The sequence below is a fragment of the Falco peregrinus genome, chromosome 4, assembly GCF_023634155.1.
Source record: "Falco peregrinus isolate bFalPer1 chromosome 4, bFalPer1.pri, whole genome shotgun sequence".
In the NCBI taxonomy this organism is placed as follows: Eukaryota; Metazoa; Chordata; class Aves; order Falconiformes; family Falconidae; genus Falco; species Falco peregrinus.
This window is the reverse complement of record NC_073724.1, coordinates 39,820,344-39,842,089: the sequence shown is the minus strand read 5'-3', so window position 1 is coordinate 39,842,089 and position 21,746 is coordinate 39,820,344. Positions and strand designations below refer to the sequence as shown.

Here is a 21,746-nt window from a genome sequence, read left to right as displayed (position 1 = left end):
CCACAATACACAGGGGCTGGGAGGGGGCAGAACAGGACAACTGCCAGGTTGTAGCTTCTGGAAGATACTCGAAAGTGTGTGTTGCACAACCAGGGACACAGCATGACAACACAAAGCCCTGCATGATGAGGTTGATCATTAGTGCAAGTCTAAAGCAGGTAAATTTAGTGTGGTCCACAGTCAGCATGCTCAACCCAGACCCTCCAGCAAGCTACCCTGGCAAGTGTGCTCATCTCCTCCCTTTTCATGGTTCTTCAAAAGCCCGTATAGATTACTGATCAATGGCGTATCAAGTAGGGAAGATTCCCTTTACAGATGTGTACTAGATAGATCCAGGACTGCAAGCCCACGTAACACCTCTACCAGTCTTCAACCCGTACCATGCACCTGCACCACACTTGTGCAGCAAAGTCCCCAGGCATTACTTTGTCCCCTCCCTTGTTCACCAGTTTCTACCATTATTTAGCACAGAACTTAATTTAAACCCAGATTATTTTGTCTAGCTTCAAAGACTAGAAACATCTGAACCTATTCCTTCCACTGCATCCCCCTGGATAGTCCAGTACTTAACCTCATTCCAGCCCAATTAAAGCTCAAGCTCATTGCTTAGTTTCAGAAAACTAATGCAAAAACTGGAGTGCAGGTATGCACTTGCTAACTGGGGGGGGAGAGGGGGCACACTTCTTTGAAGAGGGAACATACTCAACTTTTTCCCCCACAGAACTGCACCTGCTTGTTTTCAATGAGGCTGCACAGCAACAATTAACAGGCATCAAAATTAAAGCTGCTTTGCTAAGCTCTAAGGCGCAAAAGAGATGAAGTCCTTAACGCAAAATTGCCGAGTAATCACATCTGAGTGTGAAGTTCAAGTTTTAGTTACATTGTTACAGCCAAACCTTGTACCCACTAAAGGAAAAAACTGAATGTTACCTCCTCACCTGTTCCACATCTGCCTTGTCAGCTTCTCTAGAAAACCTGTACTAGTGCCCAACACCGCACAGGCACAGGTAATTTGAAGGTTGCTACAGCTATAACCCTAAGCCTGGCTGCCACTTACCATCACACTGATGTGTACCACGCTAGATTCACCTGCTTTGAGTTGCACGTGAATGAGATCACTTGGGCTACAGATCTTGTAAACCAGAAGAGTGACGCTTCACAAATAAGTAGACTGTGCAGTTCAACTTTTTTATTTCAATAAAATCAAGAATATGCACAGCACATGCAGTGCTAGCATCTAAACTAATACAATAAGCAATTCTAAACCTACAGTGACTTGAAGTTCAATTTTCACATTCAGCAAGTTTAAATCCATTCTTGCATATTGTTTTGAATCCTTGTATCTGAACTGAAAATATTGCTGGCTGATAAAACTTGCTAAAATGCACAAGTCACTGATTATGCCAATACAACAAAGATAACCACATGTTTGAGGATTGCAATGTGCCAGACATTCACTGAAAAAAAAAACACACAACTAAACAAAACTCACGCAACAAACATCTGAGAATCCGGACACTTCACATCAGTGTTTAGAAGTGTTGCATTAATATCTTAAGACAAGTGTATCAAAACCTTGGCATGTTTAATTTTAAGTTGCCAATTTTTGTTTTACTATCAGAAAGTTATGGCTACACTGCCAATGCCGGGTCTGCTTAATTTGACTTAAGAGTTTAATATGACTTAAACATTAAAAGCTCACACTACCCCGAAATATATAATTTCACGCATACGGTGACATTCAACATTCAAGTGCCAGTGTTTTTGTACTGTCTTTTGGTCAAGTTTCTTTAAACTTTCAAAGAATCACTTTTAGGCTTACAAAAATAAATATTTGTCAAAAATGTTCAATAAATATTACACAAAACTAGCAGCAAAAAGTATCTAGAAATCTGTCGTGTGCAAATAGTTTTCTTCCCAGCTATCATTCCCATGGTCCCAAATAAGTTTTAGAATCTATTTCCTTCTCCTTAAACAAGCTGCGTTCAATCTCCAAGAGACAAAATAAGATTGGAAGTTAAGGACACGCACACAAGACATATATAAAATTCTCTGAATGTGCAATAAAAGAAGTATTTTGTAAAAAGTTATGGGCAAAATGTACAAGGGCCTAAACCTAGACTTGAAATAGCACCATAACAAATGACCTCAATACTGTCAAGTGCACCTACTTAATAAAAGTTTTAGAACAAGGCACAATACACTTGAAAAAATCTATTGCACTTTAGGAGATTTTTGCCATTTTCCTTTGCCACTGTAGATTAGTTGTTAACTGCTCTGGCCACAAAGTTAGCACAGAAATTCCAGGTGGCAAAGGCATTTTTCTGGTGGACAATACTTATCTTTGGCCAGATTTAGCATAAACAGACTATAAATACAATGGAAACCTATGCAACTAAAACTGACTAAAACTGCACTTTAATAGCAGAATTGAAACCTTGTGCAGTTTATGTACATTTCCAACCTCTGTGATCTCAGGTTTGTTTGTTACTCTTCTGGAGCCATTTTACAAAGTCTACAGTAAGCCAGTTTAACATCTCCACGCAGCTTGAACAGAGTAATGTGAATCTGCATTAAAATAAAGCCTGCTGCATAATTCTTCCTGTTCATACCCTCTTGACCAAAAAACATCAACACTAGCATGCGTTATTAGACCAAAAATTCAGTCAGGCCCTTAAGGAGGACCTATCACTGCCGTGGTCAGCCATTCTACCATTTCAATTTCATATGGCAGGCATTTTTAAAAAGTCTAAATAGATGAATTCTCCTAAAAACTATTTCAAGTTATCAGACCTTTAAACATTCCCTGTAATGTTCTGCCCACATTTGGCTAGCTCACATTAATGATCTGCCTAAATATTGAAAAAGGAATTGCTGTATTTACTTGCATTAACTTCAAAAACAGTGCTTTTAATGTATGCATGTATCCATACATCATCTCATCATGACTGGAATGGCTTATTAAAGGCTATCAGGTTCTAAGTACCTATCCAGGATAGAGTGAGCAAATCAGAACTTTAACTTAGTACAGTTTTGCCACATTAGAAACTAATTGCATTGATATGCTTCAAGATGTTTTATTTTTCAAATCTGCAGATACCAAAAGCCCTAATGCAGGCTACCGCATAAGTTTTTCTTTGTATTATTATGGATGAATCAGTGATTCCTGTTTAAGTTGTATCACACCTGTGTGCCAAGGTTTGATTTTAGCCCAAGTTCAGTAATTTTTATTTTGTCAAAACAATTGTATCTTGAGCATTACTGAGCCAACAGGACATCAAAATAAAAGTTGTCTAAAGTTAAAGGCACAGTACATTAACAAACAAATGATCCTCAGTCACAAAATCAAAAATGCAGTTTCTGGGTGGGGATGGGTGGGAGGGGAGTTAATCCTGACTACAGCAATAGAGTCTTCAAAACCACCTTCAAGATAGGGCTACTTGTTCCTTTATTTCCATCTTGTGACCTTGAGCTCCCTTAAAAAAAATTTCAGTGGAGAATCACAGCTGGTAATGTACTGCGAGTTCTTGAAGCTACACAAGGTATAGTCTGGCTAAGTTACATGTGGTTTCCATATTAGCTTGTTTGGTAGGATATCTGCTGCAAGCAGATTCAGTTGCCCCACCAGTCAACCCCCTGGGAGTTATAGTTTCCTCCATATCCATCACTGTTGTAGAAGCCTCCATAACCACCACCTATGAAAGGCAAGAAAAAGCGATGCTTAATTAACCCACCGAAGACTTCACAACAAGAAAACCACCAAGGGCACAGACAAGATGTCTGTTGCCTATGAATGGAAACCCACCCAGAAGTACTGTCAAAACACACACAAACCAAAACGGTAGTAAGACAGGTAGCATCAAACTAATCAGACAGGCAACAGCAATCCAGCCTAGATCCCAGAAGGATGGCCAGACTCTACGTAACAAGCACCACCTGACACATTTAAGCCTTACCTACACAACTTTTCTTACAGCAAGCATTTACATCTTGTTTTCTATTTGCTAGCACTGCTTGCCCAGTTTTTCTTACCTCCAAATCCTCTGCTGCCACTTCCTCCACTGCGGCTGCTGGTTGATCGACTGCTACTAAAGCTACTGCTGCCAGAACCGCTACTTGTTCGATAGTCTCTGGCACCAAAGCCTCCACTGAACCTACTGCTGTATAAAGGAAGAAAACAAACACATAAGGGAACGGTATTTTAAGCACTGCAGGATGTTGACGTTCAAGTACTGAATTTCTTCAGCTCTGGTTACCAACTACAGCTGGGCAAGAACGAGTACAAGTGTGTTCAGCATGCTTTATAAGCATCCAAGCATCATCTGCAAAGATACTTCAAGGTAACAAAGGAGGTTTTTACTATTCAAACAGGGTCATAAACTTGCAATGTTACACTAAGGATTACTTTCTCACGTCCTCGTGAGAGTTGACCCAACACAACCTCTGCTCCACAGAATTTCCAAATCTTACTGTTTCAGTGGTGCACTTATAACCACCTTTCGTACTGTAGAAAGGGACAGCCATTTTACAAGTGTACTTCTGAAGAAAAAACAAACCCCAAACAACTAGAATTCATGTGGTCATCTCAACTACAATCAGAGGAATGGGGTTGCTTCTCCTTTTAAGCCATTAAACATAGCTTTGTATTACCAGCTTATAAAACATTTTAAGTTTCCCCAGCAAAACTATTTTACAAGTGGCCTCGCGCCCACAGTCTCTCACACCTCCTTCCTGGCAGGAGGCAGACATTACCTTCCCCTAAACATCAAAAGAGCTGCTTAAGTTTACTTCCCTGGTACATGCACGTATGCATTTCTAGTTAAGTGTGTTTAAGTGCTTTCATGGGGTTCTAACATAATTTTTGCTATACGTCACTACCTCAGCCATATCTAGCTGTCTGCTTAAGCAAGAGGAAGTCTAATTGCTTAATAATTGCCTTACCATAAGGCAGAACAAAACCAGACATCAAGCTGTCACCTCCTGATGCACCTAATGCACAATTTGTACTGCACTGCCTCTAACTTAGTTTTTAAACTGAAAAGAAGTCCCAGAACTGCCTCTCACAACAGATTATGTATATCTTTAACCAAAGTTGTGGCTATTACCTCTTAGATCTCCCGCGGCTGCCACCTCCTTTGTGATGCTGTTCATAAGCCATGTTCTCCAGCCAAGATGGTACTTCTTGCTTAGCCTCAACAAGAAGATCAAGCAAGTCCTTGGTGATATTTATGTTCCTCTCATTGAAAAATGAGGTGGCAAGACCTAAAGTAAACAATCAGTTTTAGCCCCACACAATGCAAGTACACTACAGCACTTTAAACCCATTCCATGCTCCCATGTGCAGCTGTGGCAAGTATCAGACTCCTTATAGCCAAGCCTGAGAACACTAGAATTACCTGAAGAGAAAGCTGTTTAAGACCGTTATTCCACCACAGCTAGTCACAAAAAAACCTGGCTATCTACTGACAGACACAGAAGATACCAAGCTTACACATGCTATCAGAGCTCTTAAATAGCAACAAAAGCACTAGCTAAAGGAACCGGTTACTTTCAAACTGGCTAGACAGCAGTGACCAGCTTCTGGTCACAGAAAGTAGCACATGGGCTTCTCTGTGTACTTAGTTGGAATTTGCTACTTAGCCAATACTATTACACCTATAAACCTGGGTATGATGTGCGGTCTATTAAAGTTCTACATCATACTTACCAAGGTTTCCTACACGGCCCGTACGACCAATACGATGCACATACTCTTCAATGTCACTTGGCAAGTCAAAGTTTATGACGTGCTTTACATTTGAGATATCCAGTCCTCTTGCTGCTACCTAGTGGTTAAAGGATTAAATCAAAACTTAGCAAAGTTCTGCAGGCCATGGAACAGGCTTACTGGCTCAAACTTCACAGATTTTACTTACTGCTGTGGCAACAAGAATTGGGCTCTTGCCCGAACGGAACTGGTGCAGTGCTTCCTCTCTGTCCCTTTGAGAGCGATCTCCATGTATGCTTGTACAGGCATATCCTTCATGGTATAAGAAGTCTTCAAGAGCATCTGCACCCTTTTTAGTTTCCACAAACACTAGAGTCAAAGAATCCTTGCCTAAAAATAATTAAAGCACAGGTTAGCAGAAGAAAAGCTGCACAATTACTTGGCTCCACCACCCTGTCTATTCTGAAATGAAGATACTGACCCCCCACCCCCCACCCCATTTATATTACCAGAAAAGCCTACATCAACTTAAAACTGACATTTAGCCAGTGCAAGGCATTCATTGCATGTTGAGGAAATACCCTTTCATTCACCTGCTCAATAGCAGTTCCTACTACAGAGTCATCAGACTCACCTCACCTGAATTTTGCCTGTATGCTTATCTGAATCTGGTCTTTACCTGTGGCATTTAGCAGGTCAAGCAGAAATGATCGTTTGTCTGACTCTTCCACCCACACTACTTTCTGTGTGATATTCTCAGATGTAGAACCTACTCTGCCAACTGCCAGAAAGATGTATTCATCAAGGAAGTCACGAGCAAGCATCTAAAATACAAAAAAGGGGGGAGGTGTTAAAAAAAAAAAATATATATATATAAAAACCAGTATCTTTTTTCCCCCCCTTACACTGATGAAATTGTTCTTATGAGTGAGCTATTTGTGAAGTACCTGGATTTCCTTGGGGAAAGTAGCACTGAACATCATGGTATGACGAACGCCCTTTGGTGGCATAGTATCTTGCTCAACAATTCGACGTATTTGAGGTTCAAACCCCATATCAAGCATTCTGTCAGCTTCATCAAGCACTAGATATCTAAACAGTAATTAAAGAGGTTACTCTTCAGAGCAGTTTTTCTTTAAGCTGTAACCCAACACAAGACAGTGGACCACAACTTCTCAAATGGATGTTTACACAGTCCAAAAGCTAGAACTTCAGTGTCATTAAATCTAGATCTCACTTTAAAATGTGGTTCCTAGTTGTCAAGTCATTCGCATACAGACAGAACACTTACTTGCAGAAATCCAGTCCAATTTTTCCCCTCTCCATCATATCAACCAGTCGTCCTGGAGTTGCTACAAGCAAGTGACATCCACGTTCCAAGTCACGTATCTGCTGACCAATGTCTGCACCACCATATACAACACAAGGACGAACTCTGGAACGGTATGCAAACTACAAAGCAAAGTAAATTAGCTCTAAGGAAAACTAATTAAGCTAAAGCTATTTTATAATTAAATACTCTTAGATATACCTTTCTGGCTTCCTCATAGATCTGCACAGCCAGTTCCCTAGTGGGAGCCAAGACCAGTGAGATTGGATATTGCTTACGGCGCCCATATCTTCCGTTCTCCTGAAGAAAAAAAAAAACGAACAAAAAACCTTTGAATGAGTACCCCAAATATGAGGGGAATTAAAACAGCTACTAGAGGCTATACTGAAGACTGGTCACCAAATTTGTCCAAAGAAAGAAAGAAAAAGCACAGCTAAGAGCAAACTTGTTTTAAGCAGCCCATCTGAAGATATCCTTATTACAGGACCCAAGATTCAGCTGTCAATATATTAACAGCGACAGAGCTACACAGTCTTGGTTTCTACAACATACACTGTGACCAGTAACTTCAGCAGCACAGAAATGATTGCCATAAAGCCTGTTACTTCCTATCCTGAAGTCAACATAACCACGTGTGACCAAGTACCTTTTTTGAGACACAGGAAGAGTCTTTAAAGCTCACACAACCACCACCACTTGTAAACAATCTTTTCTCTAGAGAGTTATACATTATTTACTCTTGGGGGGGGGGGGGGGGGGGCGGGAAGAGCATGTTCCACAGCCTGTATTTTAAGGGCAACAGCTGAAGTATTCTAGAAGTTGAGAACCTTTCCTATCATACCCAAAATAATGATGAAATTAAAAGCCCATCTATTATGTTCAGTAGCAGACATCAGCATACAGGGCAAAAATACACATTGGTCACAGCTTTTCCAGAACAGGGTATTTAAATACTTGCCTTCATAGCTCTCAAGGCATCACCAGGACCATCTGCATAGATCTGGCTCAATATTGGTAGAAGAAATGCAGCTGTTTTCCCAGATCCTATTAGGACACAATTCAGTGTTATTAGTTCTTCTGAAAGCTACTGCATTGTCAACTACCATACTAATCCTGTACCACTAGCGTTTCCTAGGAACATCTGCACTATTATGTTGATACTACCTATGCTACTGGAGTGCACTCCTTTGCCAGTAGAGGTTATTTAAAAAAAGACCTATCACTCAGCACCTCAAACCCCCGAACTGAATGAGATATAAGCCATAAACGCATCTCTCAGGACAAACAGTAAATCCAGTCAAGCCACATTTAAAGCAGTTGCAACTTGTAACACTGCAGGTATTTCAGTATACTCTGAACAGGAAGTTCTACTACCTTACAGACCTCTGATCTGCAGCTTGAGGAATACAAGACCTTACTCCTACAGAGAAACCAAGTAGTACAGAGTTACTAACTTACCCGTCTGAGCACAGGCCATCAAGTCTCTCTTTTCTTTAATAATAGGTATTGCATGTTTTTGGACTGGAGTAGGACGGGTGTAGCGTGTGAGCTCAATGTTTCCCATAATAATTTCTCCCATGTCAACATCACTGAACTGTAAGATATTTAAAACAATTAAAATAAGGATCCTTCTCTCCAGCCACCATGGAACACGTCATTTACTTAAAAAAAAAAACAAAACACACACATTTATCAAGTGTATTTTGTTTCAGCTTTTCTTATAGAACATTTACAGATACTCAGGAGCTAGTTACCGAGAGCCTGGTAGCTACTTAGTCCAGTCACATAAGCAATTCTTAGAAAGCCAGCCAAGCCTAAGTCCAGACTACGCTAGCATACTATGCTTAAGCAGTTACTCCAAATCAGCAACTCCAACTTCTCTACATGTTTACTGTTTAAAGACAAGTCACATAGTTTAAAGCAAGCTACAAGTGTAACTGAACAAGCTTACACAACTTCCCTCATGTCTTAGTTCATGCAACCCTCCTCTGCAAAACAGCTTAGCTGCAGGAAAGCAAGTGTTTCCTTTTCCTCCCCTAAACTTATGACAGCATGACATAAAGCTTCACATGCAAAACAGCCACTGTTAAGATATATCAGTAAACTAGATTTTAAGAACACTTACACTTTCAATATGTGGAGGACAGTTGCTGCCTGTTGCTTCCACAGGAATGTCATCATATTTCTCAAAGTTAATGCCAGTATTGCTTCCTGAAAAAAGCTCTCTAAAAACAGAAGAGAAGGTATTTTACTTGCTAACCATATCAACTGACCCTGTCAGGTTAATTTACATTATTCCGTTACTTACTGTTCCAGGCGTTCACTTGGGGGAAGAGGCTTTGACCAGTCATCTTCATCTGATTTGTCAGACCAGCGGCTATTCCCACCACGGTCAAATCTACCAAAGCCACTCCTATCATAGTCACTGCCTCTTCCACGCTCTTCATATCTAAATACAGGAAGAGTATCAGACCACCGCTCCTGGGCAACAGGATTTTTTTTTTTTACATGCAAAATTAAAGCTATAGTAATCTCATAATGCATGCTCTGTATTACATATGAAACTACAGAACCATCAAAATCATCAGAACATCTGTACTTGCTTCTTGAGCTATGAACTGAAGTGAGTTAGTCCCAGCCATCACTCACATTATTCTCTTGTCAGACAGAAGAGTCTGGCATGATTTCACAGCTCACTTTAGCACTGAACCTCAAATCAAGGTTTTTTAGTTGGTTAAGCGTAAGAAGTGTAAAAGAATAGGTCATCTTCCAGTAGACCTGCAATTCAAGTTGCTGAATCTTTGACATTTTTTGTCAGGGACTCTGCTTAGAACACTTGGGACATTTGGTACTCCTCCCTTTCTTACATGTCTCCCACATCCAGACAAAGCCCTTTAGTGTTGTAGTTTGTTCCTTTATTCCCCCACCACACGTGACCAAACTAAATACCTCAATTACATGTCACATTATTATTTTTATAAAAAGGGAGCTCACCTGTATTAGTGACTCAGAAAGAAGGTGGAAGAAGTCCTTACCTCAACTGCTTAAGTTTTTGGTCTGGTAAATCATGTTTGATAAAAGTCTGGATACAGGACTAGCGTCAGCTTTACTAGTTGATAAAGGTCACTCTCACCACACTTGTGCATACAACGCATGATGTGTGTAAAACTGATCAAGTAAGGTAGAGAACCTGCAAGAGTCTCACCCAGTTTTATTAACTACACTTTTTAAACAAGAAAAAAAAGGAAATAAAAAAATTAAATCCATTTATGTATTTTATCTGCTCCCAACAGCTCTTCATGATTTTTCTAGCAGTAGCAACCCATCTAGAACATTTTTGGTGAAATGCTTAAGTCTGCAAGTCGTTACAGCTGCAGTGAGTGGCTGATGGTGGACTACAGGGCACGTTTTTCAGGCATGTTTCTCATCCTTGAGCTCATGTAGCTGTAAAAGCAAGATCTCTGACTCTCTCCTCCCCTTCCAGGCTCCTCCTACTTTATCCTGCTGTTCATACCTAGAACTCTTAAAATTTTAATGTCAAGGTTACAGGTGCACTACTAGAACTGACAGAGACTTCATAAGCACCACCCAGACAGCAAGTACTTGCCTCCCTCCTCTTGATCCATTTCCACGGTCAAAGAAGCTTGATTTTGCTCCACGGTCAGACCGTGCACCAAAGCTGCTGTATGCATCCTTGTCTCTGCTAGAACTCCAGCCACCACTATCAAAACCTAGAACAGAAAGAAGTGTTGCCATGCATTACATGATCTAGGCTTTTACAAGATAAAGCCAAGTTCTGTCCAGGAAGCCTTACTAGAAATGCTACAGGACTGAAAGGCAGGTAGTCCTTCAAGAACAGATGATGTACAAGTAATGGAGCCTTACTACAATAGGGACTAAGCATTTTTCATTACCTATCAGAATTTGCTAAAACCACTCAACTCATGTACAAGCATGTTATTTTTTGTAACACTGCACTTGCCTTAAAGCTAATACTTGGCTGTCTAGTCTGGAAACATGGTTAGGTATCAGAAGAAACAGTAAGACATTAATTCTTCCCAAGACTCATCTACATTATCTCTCCAACACAAATCTTCGATGATGCATTTAATTTTTGTAATGTGAACAAGGTCTCTGGTAAAGATCAATTAACAGTGTTAGCCCTTGCATTACAAATCCATACAGAAGTTAGAATGTTTTGTCATGCTGCAAGTACACAGAGCAATCTGACCTATGGACTAAGACAAATTAACAGCACCATGCAGAAATAAGGAATATGGAGTTATTCACAATGAATTACCGTATTGAGTTTTTCCACAGAACTTTTACACCTACAGTACATTAACTCAAAGAAACTGGACCAAGCAGAATATAAAGTACATCAACTTGCCAACACCATGAAGTAAAAAAAGGCTTTGTTTCTATTGAGCTACCAGGGACTGGAACATAGGCAAAAATGTAGAGCATTAAATTGTGCTACACTTGGTTTGAAAATGACCCAATCGGAGCCTCAGCCATTGGATTCTGGTAGAGAGTAGGTAAAGTAATGAGACAAATAATGTCACTCTTATTAGTAGGCATGCTTTTGCCAGCTCCACAGCACAAAACCAGTCAAGACCTATGCACCAGACAATTAGTGTCCGGGTTTCAGCTGAGATAAGAGTTAATTTTGTTCTCAGTAGCTGGTACTATGCTGCTTTGGATTTAGTATGAGAGTAATGTCGGCAACACATTGATGTTTCAGTTGTCACTAAGCAGTGCTTACCCCAAGTCAAGGACTTTTCACGCTTCCCATGCTCTCTGCCAGTGAGCAGGTACACAAAAAGCTGGGAGGGAACAGAGCCAGGACAGCTGACCCACAAAGGAATATTCCATGCCACAAAACACCATGCTCAATATATAAAGTAGGGGGGTTGGCCATGGCCTGCCCAGCGCTGCTCAGGGACTGGCTGGGCATCAGTCATTTGGCAGTGAGCAACTGCCCTGTGCACCACTTGGGTTCTTTCCTCTTTCCTTTTCATTACAAGTATTGTATTTTATTTCAGTTATTAAACTGTTCTTATCTGAACCCATCTTACCTTTCTCCAACTCTCCTCCCCATCCTGAGGAGTAGTGAGTGAGTGATTGGCAGCATGGTACTTATTTGCCAGATGGGGTTAATCCACAACAAAAAACCAACCACAAATTAATTCTGAAGGAAGTAGTTGTGTTCTAGGCCCTCTCTCTGAGGAAGTTTTGCTACAACAATGACCCTGACCCTACTTTGTTAGATGTCCTCTGGAGAGTGTCACTCCCTTTCCCCCTCACTTCTATTTCAAGAAAGGAATCCTACTCCTCAGAATCCAAGCATGCACTAGTCACAAGAGAACTTTAAAAAACTAGTAAGGTAATTGTAAGTCATTTGGTCTGGCTAACCAAAGCAGAATGCAAAAATAACTCATGCATTAATTTTATTAGCACACAAGATCATGAAATGCTTCAAGACCTCCAAAGTGCTTTAAGAACTAACTTTATTCCTTAAGAATAAGTTCACACAGAGACACTGCTGTCACAAGATTAGGAATATCATAAACCCCTTAACACATGAGAAAGTTATTTGTAACTTGTTCAGAAGACATCTAAACCCAAGTTTTCTTCTGAGTAACTTTGAAACTACACCAAAAATACTGGGGTATGCCATCCTACCAAGAGACTAAGTAGCAGCGGTGCTGACAAAGCAATCTTCAAATAGATAGATATAGTTTCTCATTAGTGAAAAAAACGAGCTGACTGTACACCACATTAAGATCTTCTTTTTGGAACCTCTCACACTTGGTAAGAGTCAAAGTTTTATACTCCAAATACCTTACTCTTCTAGCCTGTTATTGCACTGGTTTCTGAAACTGGTACCTTGCCATACTTTTTCCATAATATAGCACAGCAAACTTCTAGGCCAAGTCTGAACAAATGCATATATATACGCACGCACACACACCCTGTTTGAAAATTAGGGCCGTTTATTTCACTTTCATTTTGGTATTCCTGGTTTGATTTTACTTGTGGATCAGCACAGAACAACAGAGATCCAAGCCATACAACCATTCTATGTAACCACCTAACAAAAGACACCATTGTGATTTAGAACACATCGCAAATAAAAAGCAAATGCACTGAGACAACCTGGAACAGACCATAGACTGACTTCCCTAAAGCAAAAACTATGATCACGGGACTGCAAGAATTATCAGGAAATTCCTTAACATATCAAGGCACTTTATATTTTAAAGTAAAAATCTGTGTTCTACCCAGCACATAGTTCTCAGAGGGCTGTTTGGAGTTCAGCATGTTAATGCATTTCCAGAGCAATTTTGTAGCTCTTGCACCTTTGAAGAGTGCTGGAATTGTACATGTTTCTCCCCAATCAACATTTTTAATTCATTTTGCAATACCTTAACACCAATCATAGTCAGCTTATTTGAAAAGCTGCCACATGCAGCAGCAATCCTCAGAGGTTTTTTGAGGATGGGAAAAGAGTTACATGGATCAAATTAGACTTTTAATAGCCAAAAGCAGCTTCCAGAAAATTTAAGAAAATTACATTAGAACAAGCTTTAGTGTTATCAAGTCAAGCTCAATAAACAAGACACTAGACCAGGTAGCCCTATATACTGAGCTCCATATACTGTAGCTTCAGCAGCTGAAAAACAACTGCCATTAAATAACCTAAAGACCTATTTTTATTCATGTTCTTATTTCCTGCAGTTCTGTACTGTCTTGTTCCCATATACAAAGCTAATGGATTAGTATTACAATAGGCACAGGTGCATGGTAAGAGTAAGCTGAAGAAAGCACTGTAGGAGTTTTAAACAGAAATACTCTAGATCCCTTAGCATGCCTTCCCATCAACACCTACCTGAAATCATGAAGATGATCAGCCCTTCATGAAGACAAAGAACAGCTATTTTTAAAGTATGAAGTCCACTGCCTTAAGCAATTTCTTACTTAGCTGCACGTAAGCCTATTGTGCAACTTTTAAGTGTCTATGAACTAACATACCATCATCCGTTAGAGGAAAGTGAGAACCCCAAGCTAGGAACTGTACACTACTTGTTTCTAGAGCATGTCTAAGGGAACACCACATAGAGGAAACAAGTTTCAAGTTTTTCAATGCCGTAATAGTTAATTAACACTTTCACTGAAGTCCACGGTACATGAGCAAGACAGAACTGTATTCCAGCAATCCAGTAGAATATCACTTAGTTCAACTTATTTTTGCATCAATAAAAATTTTATCAGGCTACTACACTTGTGAGGCTACATCAGGAGTTCTGTTACATGCTCAAATACCACTACTATCCAAGGCCTCTTTTGCCTGTTGCTTCCTAATGTTTACACCTTGAAAAAGATCTGTTGCTAAAGATTCCAAGGAGCAGCCAATACACAGAATAGCTTCAACACAGCCAAAGCAGCAATCATTGATTTACTTGAAACAAAAGTAACATTTGCTTCTATGAAGTTGTAACTGAAACAGACTTCAAATCATCCTATGAAATAGCTCAGCTTCACATCACTGAACTGATCACATAGGTTTTGCTTCCCAGTAGAGGGTCTGAACTAGAATTGCAGCTTTTCTATTTAGCCACCACAGGTCACAGGAGCCATGAGGAGTCTAGTGATATAATACTCAACCAGGTTTAAATGTGAAGTTTCACAGGCAGTTGGCAGCCTATGTTAAGTTTCATGACCTTTTTACTTTTTTTCCAGGCGAAGCTTGAAGCCCCAAGAAAGGCCACATGTGATCACATGTACATTTCAATATTTGAACTTCCATCTTGCACTGAAAAGATGACAGTCCTGTGGTTGGTCACAGATATGTACTCAAGGTTAAGATTAAAATAACCCTCCATTATTAGGTATCCCCCAAAATTATGCTAGAGTTTGGTACAAATTACTATGTAAGGAAACGAATTCTACAAACAGCAAATGTCTGCAAGCCAACTTTTGTTTCCTGCTTTTGAGAAACCTGTGTGTTCTGCTCAGGTTTAGCTAGCTAATTTCTTGAAAAACTGCATACATTAAGCTAATGCGATCAGAAACTTCAAGAGCATTGAGCTGCCAACCAGTCTCTCTACTTTCCCCAGAAGTTTTAGCTCTGGTAACATGCTGATCATCATTTGGCGATTTAGACCATGCTTCTTTTAAGTAAAAAAAAAAAAAAAAAAAAAAGCAGCAACACAACAAAATCCAAACAACAAAAAACCCACTAGGCTTGGACACAGGCAGAGGCAAGACAAGGACTGATCCGTTTCTTCAAATGCATGAAAAACTGGAATGGGCCTTTTCATAAAATTACACAGCTCCAGAACTACTAAGATGTATCACCTTTTATTTCAATATTCTCCTCCCACTCACTTCTAACAGAAGGGGTCCTCTTGCAGTACTTAACAGAATCTGCACAAGTCCACTGTGCTTTTAGAAACAGATGAGATCCAAGTCCTCCCATACTATGAAATCAGTTATGAAGCAAAACCGTGCTGCCAGAGCTTAGAATATAAACTGGTGAAAGAATGAAGAATAGCACACTAAAAGCAGATTAAGTTGCAGTGTTTTGCACAGAGTAGTTAAGCAGTCTGCATAATCACCTTTAAGTACTGTAACAGCCTGCTAAGGCCTTTGACTAAAGATTCAGAAAGAGGCCAAGAACAAGGAAAAAGTGTTGCCACTATATTTCTGATACATACCCTGTTTTGAAGCTTCCCTGTTCCGCAGGTGAGGAGGAATGTATCTGCCTTCTAAAGGACAAAAAAAAGGTAGCATTACAAAACTACGGCATTAGCACCTTTTGAGATACTAGTCTTCCCAACAACTTTTGCTTACCAAAAACACTGTCTGCCTCAGAAGCTTCAAGGCCTCTTACAGTATCTTTAAACAAGAGTCCTTTATTACAGCACTCAATAATATCCCTCTCTGAGGGCCAACACACTGAAGATTAAGCTCTTGCATACTCATTTAGGTAATTTCTTTGTTTAAGGTATAGATGTCTTGCTATTTCTTTGACCAAGTCATACAGGCCCTTCGTAGATGTTACAGTATTTATGATGAAAGCCTGTCTTCCTAGAACTCATTAAGGCTTAACCTGGTGCCAGATATCTGAGCAGCTTAAGACTTTCACTGTGTCATTCAAGTAGTGGCACTCACACTATTATTACTACCAGTATTTTTCCTTCCCCTTAAATTCAACCATCAGCTCAGCTCAAACCAGAAGCCACACGTAACTGCCTCTGAATAGCACTCTTCATTTACAATCCAGAAGCGTCTGTGTGCTATGCAACCTGAATCAGAAAGTACCAGGCACAAGCTCAATATGAATTCCTGGAAGATTCCCCCCCCTTCTTAACATACATAAGCCCTGCATATCATAGAATGCAGTTTCTACTTAATGAATTAAAATTAGCCCAGTCAAATATTAAAAGTCTAACCTTCAAACACTCCAAATCTAGCTGGATGTTTTGAGAAAACTGGTCATCATATTACTGCTACAACCAGCAGCCTCCATTGTTTGACTAGAGGCAACAGAAGGTCTGGTACAAAATTGGAACAGCAAGTTCCCTCACGTTAGTTACACACTTGGGAAATTTACATGCTGCACCACTGCTAAAGTGCGTGCTCCCATCTAAAGCATACAGCATTTTCAAAGCAGGCATAACTAGCAACCTCAATTTCCCCATCTGCCTCTAAACCTTGTCTTCAGAAATTACTTTTCACAGCTACAAAACCCCTATTTCTAAAACCGTTTGTAAGCTTGAAAACTTTCATGTACTTACTGCTTGAAGAGCTTCCTTCACTCTGAGAGTCTGAGGAGTTCAAGTCTAGACCAGAAAACTGGAAGAAATAAAATAAGGATCATGACTTTATACTAAGATATAAAAAACTTTTACTTATCAAGAGCAAGGAGTGTTCCGACAAGTTATTGCTGCAAAGAAATTTGTCTATAGTGTCAGTTACACCTCCTGTAGAGAGGAACCGAAAACCATAGTTAGTACTCAAGGCCATACCACCTTCAAGCATCTTCATATTCCAATAAACATGAACCACACAGGCAGCAAAGCCAGAAGAGTACCCTGCACCCACTAAACTGCATACCACAGACTTCTGATACACACTACATGCAGACTAAACTCCCATTAAAATAGCCTTTCAGTCCACTCTAATGCATTTTGATTTGAGATCAATAGCAATTTTTATTATTAAGGTCTACAGAGACTACAGGCCAAATACCAATTCAGTTGGACACTTCACTTGCAGAGAGACTCAAGTTACCTCTTTAAACTGCACTAACACTACTGAGATGTTTTGTGAACAGTAGCTGCCTCAAACATGCAGATTATAACATCAGGTGACTTCTTCAGCAAGTAGAATTTTTGGTTTGCTTTTCTAAAACTTCATCTGCAGCCTTTGGTCTCACACCAAAGTCTACCAAAAGGTTTTTCAGTTCAAGCACTACTAGCATAAATATTTTAAGTTAAACACAATATGGACTTATTTTGGCAGAAGACATTGAGCAACTTGCAAAGCTTAAGCGACAGCTCATTAGTTGTTTGCCTGCATGGTAAGATTAGAAACTTATTTGGGAAAAGACAGACATGTTTAAATACAATTAAATTTTATGTGAGACCAATTGCACGAAAGCGTCTTCCACTATGACCTGAATCAATCTAAAGCAAAGATCCCAATCCCCATACACTGCCCTTGTAGATGTTCAGCTGTGTGTGTTGCCATTTAGGACATTCAGATTCTCAAAAAATCCTCCAATGCCAGGCCTCATATCTTCTTTTAAAGCTACTACTTAAAACCCGATCTCTTTAGTTAATCCAAGCATCAACATCAGGCTGAAGAGTAATTCCGATTTGAACAGTAAGCAAACCCAAAGATTCTCTACTAGGTAAAAGTGGCTCTCAGGGGACTGTGAACAGAAGCGATACACATATCTTCTCACGTTGGACCTCCACAGTCTCCACCGTGGGGGCAACACTTGCCAAAAGCTGATCTCGGAGATGGCGCAACGACGAAGGCCGGCGCGGCCGCCATCTCAGTGCGGCGGTGCAGCCGGCACTGCGGGTTGGGATTTTCGGCGCAGCAGGGAGCAGCCGCAGCCGCCCAGCTAATCCGGCAGCCGGCACCCGTCACGTGCCACCGCGGGGGGGAGGGGGGGGGAAGGGGGGGAAGAACCGGCTCCCTGACCTACTTCGCCTAAGACTCTAGAGCAGAGGCCGCCCGAAGCCTACAAGCCGCCGAGGTCGAGCACTGCCCTGCCAGGCCAGCTGCCCGCCCTGGGTCCCGCTACAGCCATAGGGGCCCCTTCCCGCCCCCGCCTTCTCCAGAGATTAGATAACCACCTATCCCCTCCACACTGGGCACGGGCCTGTGCCTGACTCCGCCCAGCGAGGCGAGGGGGGGGAGCAGTGGAAGACGTAGGGATCAGGAGGAAAGGAGGGGAAAAAAAAAAAAACCAACAAAAAAAAACCAACCACACACACCACCACCAAGAGAAGAGGGAAGGAAGAACATCGCGGGCCCAAGAGCCGCCCGAACACACGCCGGCTGAGGCGCTCCTGGTCTAGGCCCAACTGCGTCACCGGGCCCCACCGGCACCGGAGGAAAGAGCGGGAAAGGCTGCTGCCGGGCCCTGCTGACGCAGCTCGAACAAAGGCTGCCGCCTGCGCCGCCTCCCCCAGCCCCCTCCCCGGGGATGGGGGCGCCAACACAAAGCGTCGTCCTCCCCTACCCCCCGCCTCGCCCCGTCAGAGGCACAATGGCCGCCATTTATCGTGTCTTTCTCCCTGCCCCCCTCTCCCCGGGCTGCCCCCTCCCCGCCACCCCCCCCCTCAAGCGCGCGGCCGTTCCCCGCCGCCGCCGCCAGGGGTCCCGGCCGCCAACGTTACCATCGTCGCTCGCCGCCACACAAAAGCCGGGCCTGGAGCGTGGCGAGAAGGCCGCGGGGGCAGGCGCAGATTCCGGCTCGGCTGCTCGGCCGCAGCGGTGGTCCCGTCTTTCCCGTTGCCCGCCTCCCTCCCTCTCCCCAACCCCAGCCCCCTGTCCGCCCCCGCGGGAGGAAACCCGGAGCGGAGCCGCCACACAACGGAAACTGCGCAACAACCAAATACGCCACAAACAGGCCGCGTTATGGGGGGGGGGAGGGGGGGGCGCGGGGGGGGGGGATTACCGCTCAAAAAGAGCCGGAGGGGGGAGGAGGGGCGAGAAGAAATCACGACGCAACCATCGGGGATCGAGAAGCAATTAAAGTCCCACGCCAGCAATCTCACCCGTCCCTCCCGCCACCCCTTCCCCCCGCACTCAGAGCCTCCTCCGAGCCTCTCCTCCTGCCCCGTCCGCCACCGCACTCGAGTTAACGGAGCGGCCTGCCGCTCCCCACTCCTCCCCCCTCGCCCGCATTCCGGGGCCCATCCCTCACCTGCTGGTCTAGACTGAGGGCATTTTCCACCGCCACATGACTCATAACGAGAGATCGTCTCGGGGTGTCCCGCTCCGCCTCGAGAAATTCAGATTCGCCGGGCTGGGAACTCGCCGCTGCTGCTGCTCGTCCACTGCGAATCGCTTTCCTGACTGAGGCCCCCCCCACCTCGGCCCCGGCGTTTATATAGTCCCCGCCCCCCGCCTGCCCGGCGGCACGCGCTGACTTCAGCCCGCACGTTACCGCCCCTGCCCGGGCGCTCCCTTCCCCCCGCTCCCGCCCAGAGCTATCGCGCGAGAAGCCGTCCGCTCTGCGCCGGCGGGGGAGCGTGGGCGAGATATCGCGAGACCTGAGCCAGCCCCTGCCGCTCAGCCCTCGCTGAGGGCCGCTCCGGTGGTGTCGCGAGACTTGGGGCGCCGGGCCCGCGCGGGCACCCGCTGGGCCTCCCGGGCTTTGCTGACGATACCGCGAGGTTTCCCCGCGGCGGCCGGCTCTCCTCCACGGCCCGGATCCCCGCGAGGGGGGGCGGGGGGGGTGAGGGACATGGCCACGAGGTCTCGCGAGATCGCGACACACACCCCGTCACACACTTCTTTTGTTCGACGCGCTCGCGAGAGCGCTGCGCTGGCCGTCGCCGCGCGCGCCGCTGAGATGTCTCTAGAAGGAGTGGGGGTTTAGGTCACGTGGGCGGCCCGGCCGGCGCCCGCCGCCATCTTGTGCGCTTACCCCTGCACAGTGGCGCAGGTAATAATGGAGGCGCAGCGGGCCAGCGGCGAGGGAAGGAGGAGGGCGCTAGTTGGTGACAACCAAGCCTGACGAGCCCCACGAGAGCGGGAGCTGGGACTATGGTCAGCGGGGTAGGGGCTGCTTCACCCACAAATACACCAGCCTCCTGCTCCCCATCCCCCCCAGGTCCCAGGACATTGGCTTTGCAGGACAGGAACTCGGGCTGCTGCCCTTTACAGGCCCCTCTGCATCCTGGTATTAGTTTCTGAATGCTTTTTCAGAGGTGCTGTCACCCCACCCTTTTCCAGGCAGCCCATGTCACCCACTGAGCATCACAGCTCGGCTGCTTTCAACATGGATGCAGACGCATCACCTTGTGGCTGTAGTTCTGCCCACCGGGCTACAAAATGATCTACTGTACCCACTGTCCAGTTGCACATCGCTGTGAGCCACTCACCCCAACAGATTCATGTCGGTGGTCAGTAGTGGTTATTACAGACATTCAACTTTTTCCCAAAACCTCTTTAACCGTTAAATTTACAGAGGTGTCAAGGGTCACCCCTATCTTCCCTGTAGCAGTTTTACCCACCTATCCCATTATATCCACAAAATGCCCACTTGGGCTCACTAGGGCTCATGTTTCGCGTTAGCCTGTAAAATGCCAGTCACATAACCAGCATTAAGCTACCTGTCACTTTTCAAAAAAGGAAAACTGTTACATACCCTTCCATTACATCACAGCCCGCTGACACAGAAAGTACTAGAGCCATTTCCTTAAATTTGGGTCAGTAAAAGTACTGGCAAACATGCTTACAGGATCAGGATACCTCTGGGGCTATTAAGTCACAAGAAAAAGGACACGGGGTCTGGATGTCCTTGAGTCCTACATAGCAATTACTCCTCCATTTTCCCTACTCCTTGGGCTCCTGCCTCTTCCAACAAGAAGGTGTAGGGAAGATTCATATTCCAGAAGGATGGCTAGATTCACTGTGGGGTTTAAAAACAAGACAAAACTTTTCCCCAGTACTCACACATAAAACACCTAGCTCTTTACCTAGTGTTTTTCCTGAGCACAGTGTTCTTTCACAAAGCTGCCCTTAAAGCTGGCTCTCTAAAGCCAATGTCCTTCCATTCTACAGATTAAGCCCTACAAGATTTAAACACAAACAAATCTTTAAATGATCAACATATACTCCTTCTCACAGACAAACCAGCCAATTCTGGACAGGATCTAGCCCTTAAAAAAAAACCAACACCATTCTTCTGCTTTGGTCTTCCCCAATGCTTCTTTAGCCAGCTACAGCTCCAGAGGTAAAGGTTTATACTTTGATTTCTTCCCCAGGTGCACCTACTTCATTTAAAAGCTTGCAGGTGTGCTCACCAAGGCTGTCTGACAGTTAAAAGAAAAAAACCAAAAAGATTCTATATTAAAAAAAACCAAACCTGCTACTAGACTTAGGCCCAAATCTTGGTTTTTGAAAGCAAATTTCAAATAAATCTTTTAATTCTCTTTCTTCTTACAACTTTGCAAA

At 43.3% G+C, this 21,746-nt stretch overlaps 1 protein-coding gene across 2 annotated transcripts; it reads right to left on the bottom strand.

Annotated features, from left to right (window-relative positions):
- Positions 1 to 1,174: 1,174 nt before the first annotated feature.
- Positions 1,175 to 20,063, bottom strand: DDX3X (DEAD-box helicase 3 X-linked). Of its 2 annotated transcripts, none has more exons than XM_013296872.3 (17): positions 19,489 to 20,063; positions 16,841 to 16,898; positions 15,758 to 15,808; positions 10,645 to 10,768; positions 9,346 to 9,486; positions 9,163 to 9,262; positions 8,496 to 8,631; positions 7,996 to 8,081; positions 7,239 to 7,337; positions 6,999 to 7,159; positions 6,655 to 6,799; positions 6,387 to 6,531; positions 5,916 to 6,097; positions 5,708 to 5,825; positions 5,106 to 5,262; positions 4,033 to 4,160; positions 1,175 to 3,695 (listed from the first exon to the last, which is right to left on the bottom strand). In XM_013296872.3, exons 1-17 carry the CDS (start codon positions 19,531 to 19,533, stop codon positions 3,613 to 3,615), a joined length of 1,959 nt encoding a protein of 652 aa, XP_013152326.1. In that variant the 5' UTR covers positions 19,534 to 20,063; the 3' UTR covers positions 1,175 to 3,612. The 2 variants fall into 2 exon arrangements, with proteins under 2 accessions (XP_013152326.1, XP_005234540.1); XM_005234483.4 differs by having other exon boundaries at positions 4,033 to 4,157; positions 19,489 to 19,658.
- Between the last annotated feature and the right edge of the window lie 1,683 nt (positions 20,064 to 21,746).

Excerpts from the sequence above, each read along its gene's own strand:
- DDX3X (XM_013296872.3), bottom strand. The coding sequence starts at position 19,533 with ATGAGTCATGTGGCGGTGGAAAATGCCCTCAGTCTAGACCAGCAG. Across the intron at positions 8,082-8,495 it reads GATGGCCTGTGCTCAGACGG|GATCTGGGAAAACAGCTGCA; the intron begins GTAAGTTAGTAA and ends GTGTCCTAATAG. Across the intron at positions 7,160-7,238 it reads TCTATGAGGAAGCCAGAAAG|TTTGCATACCGTTCCAGAGT; the intron begins GTATATCTAAGA and ends TTTGCTTTGTAG.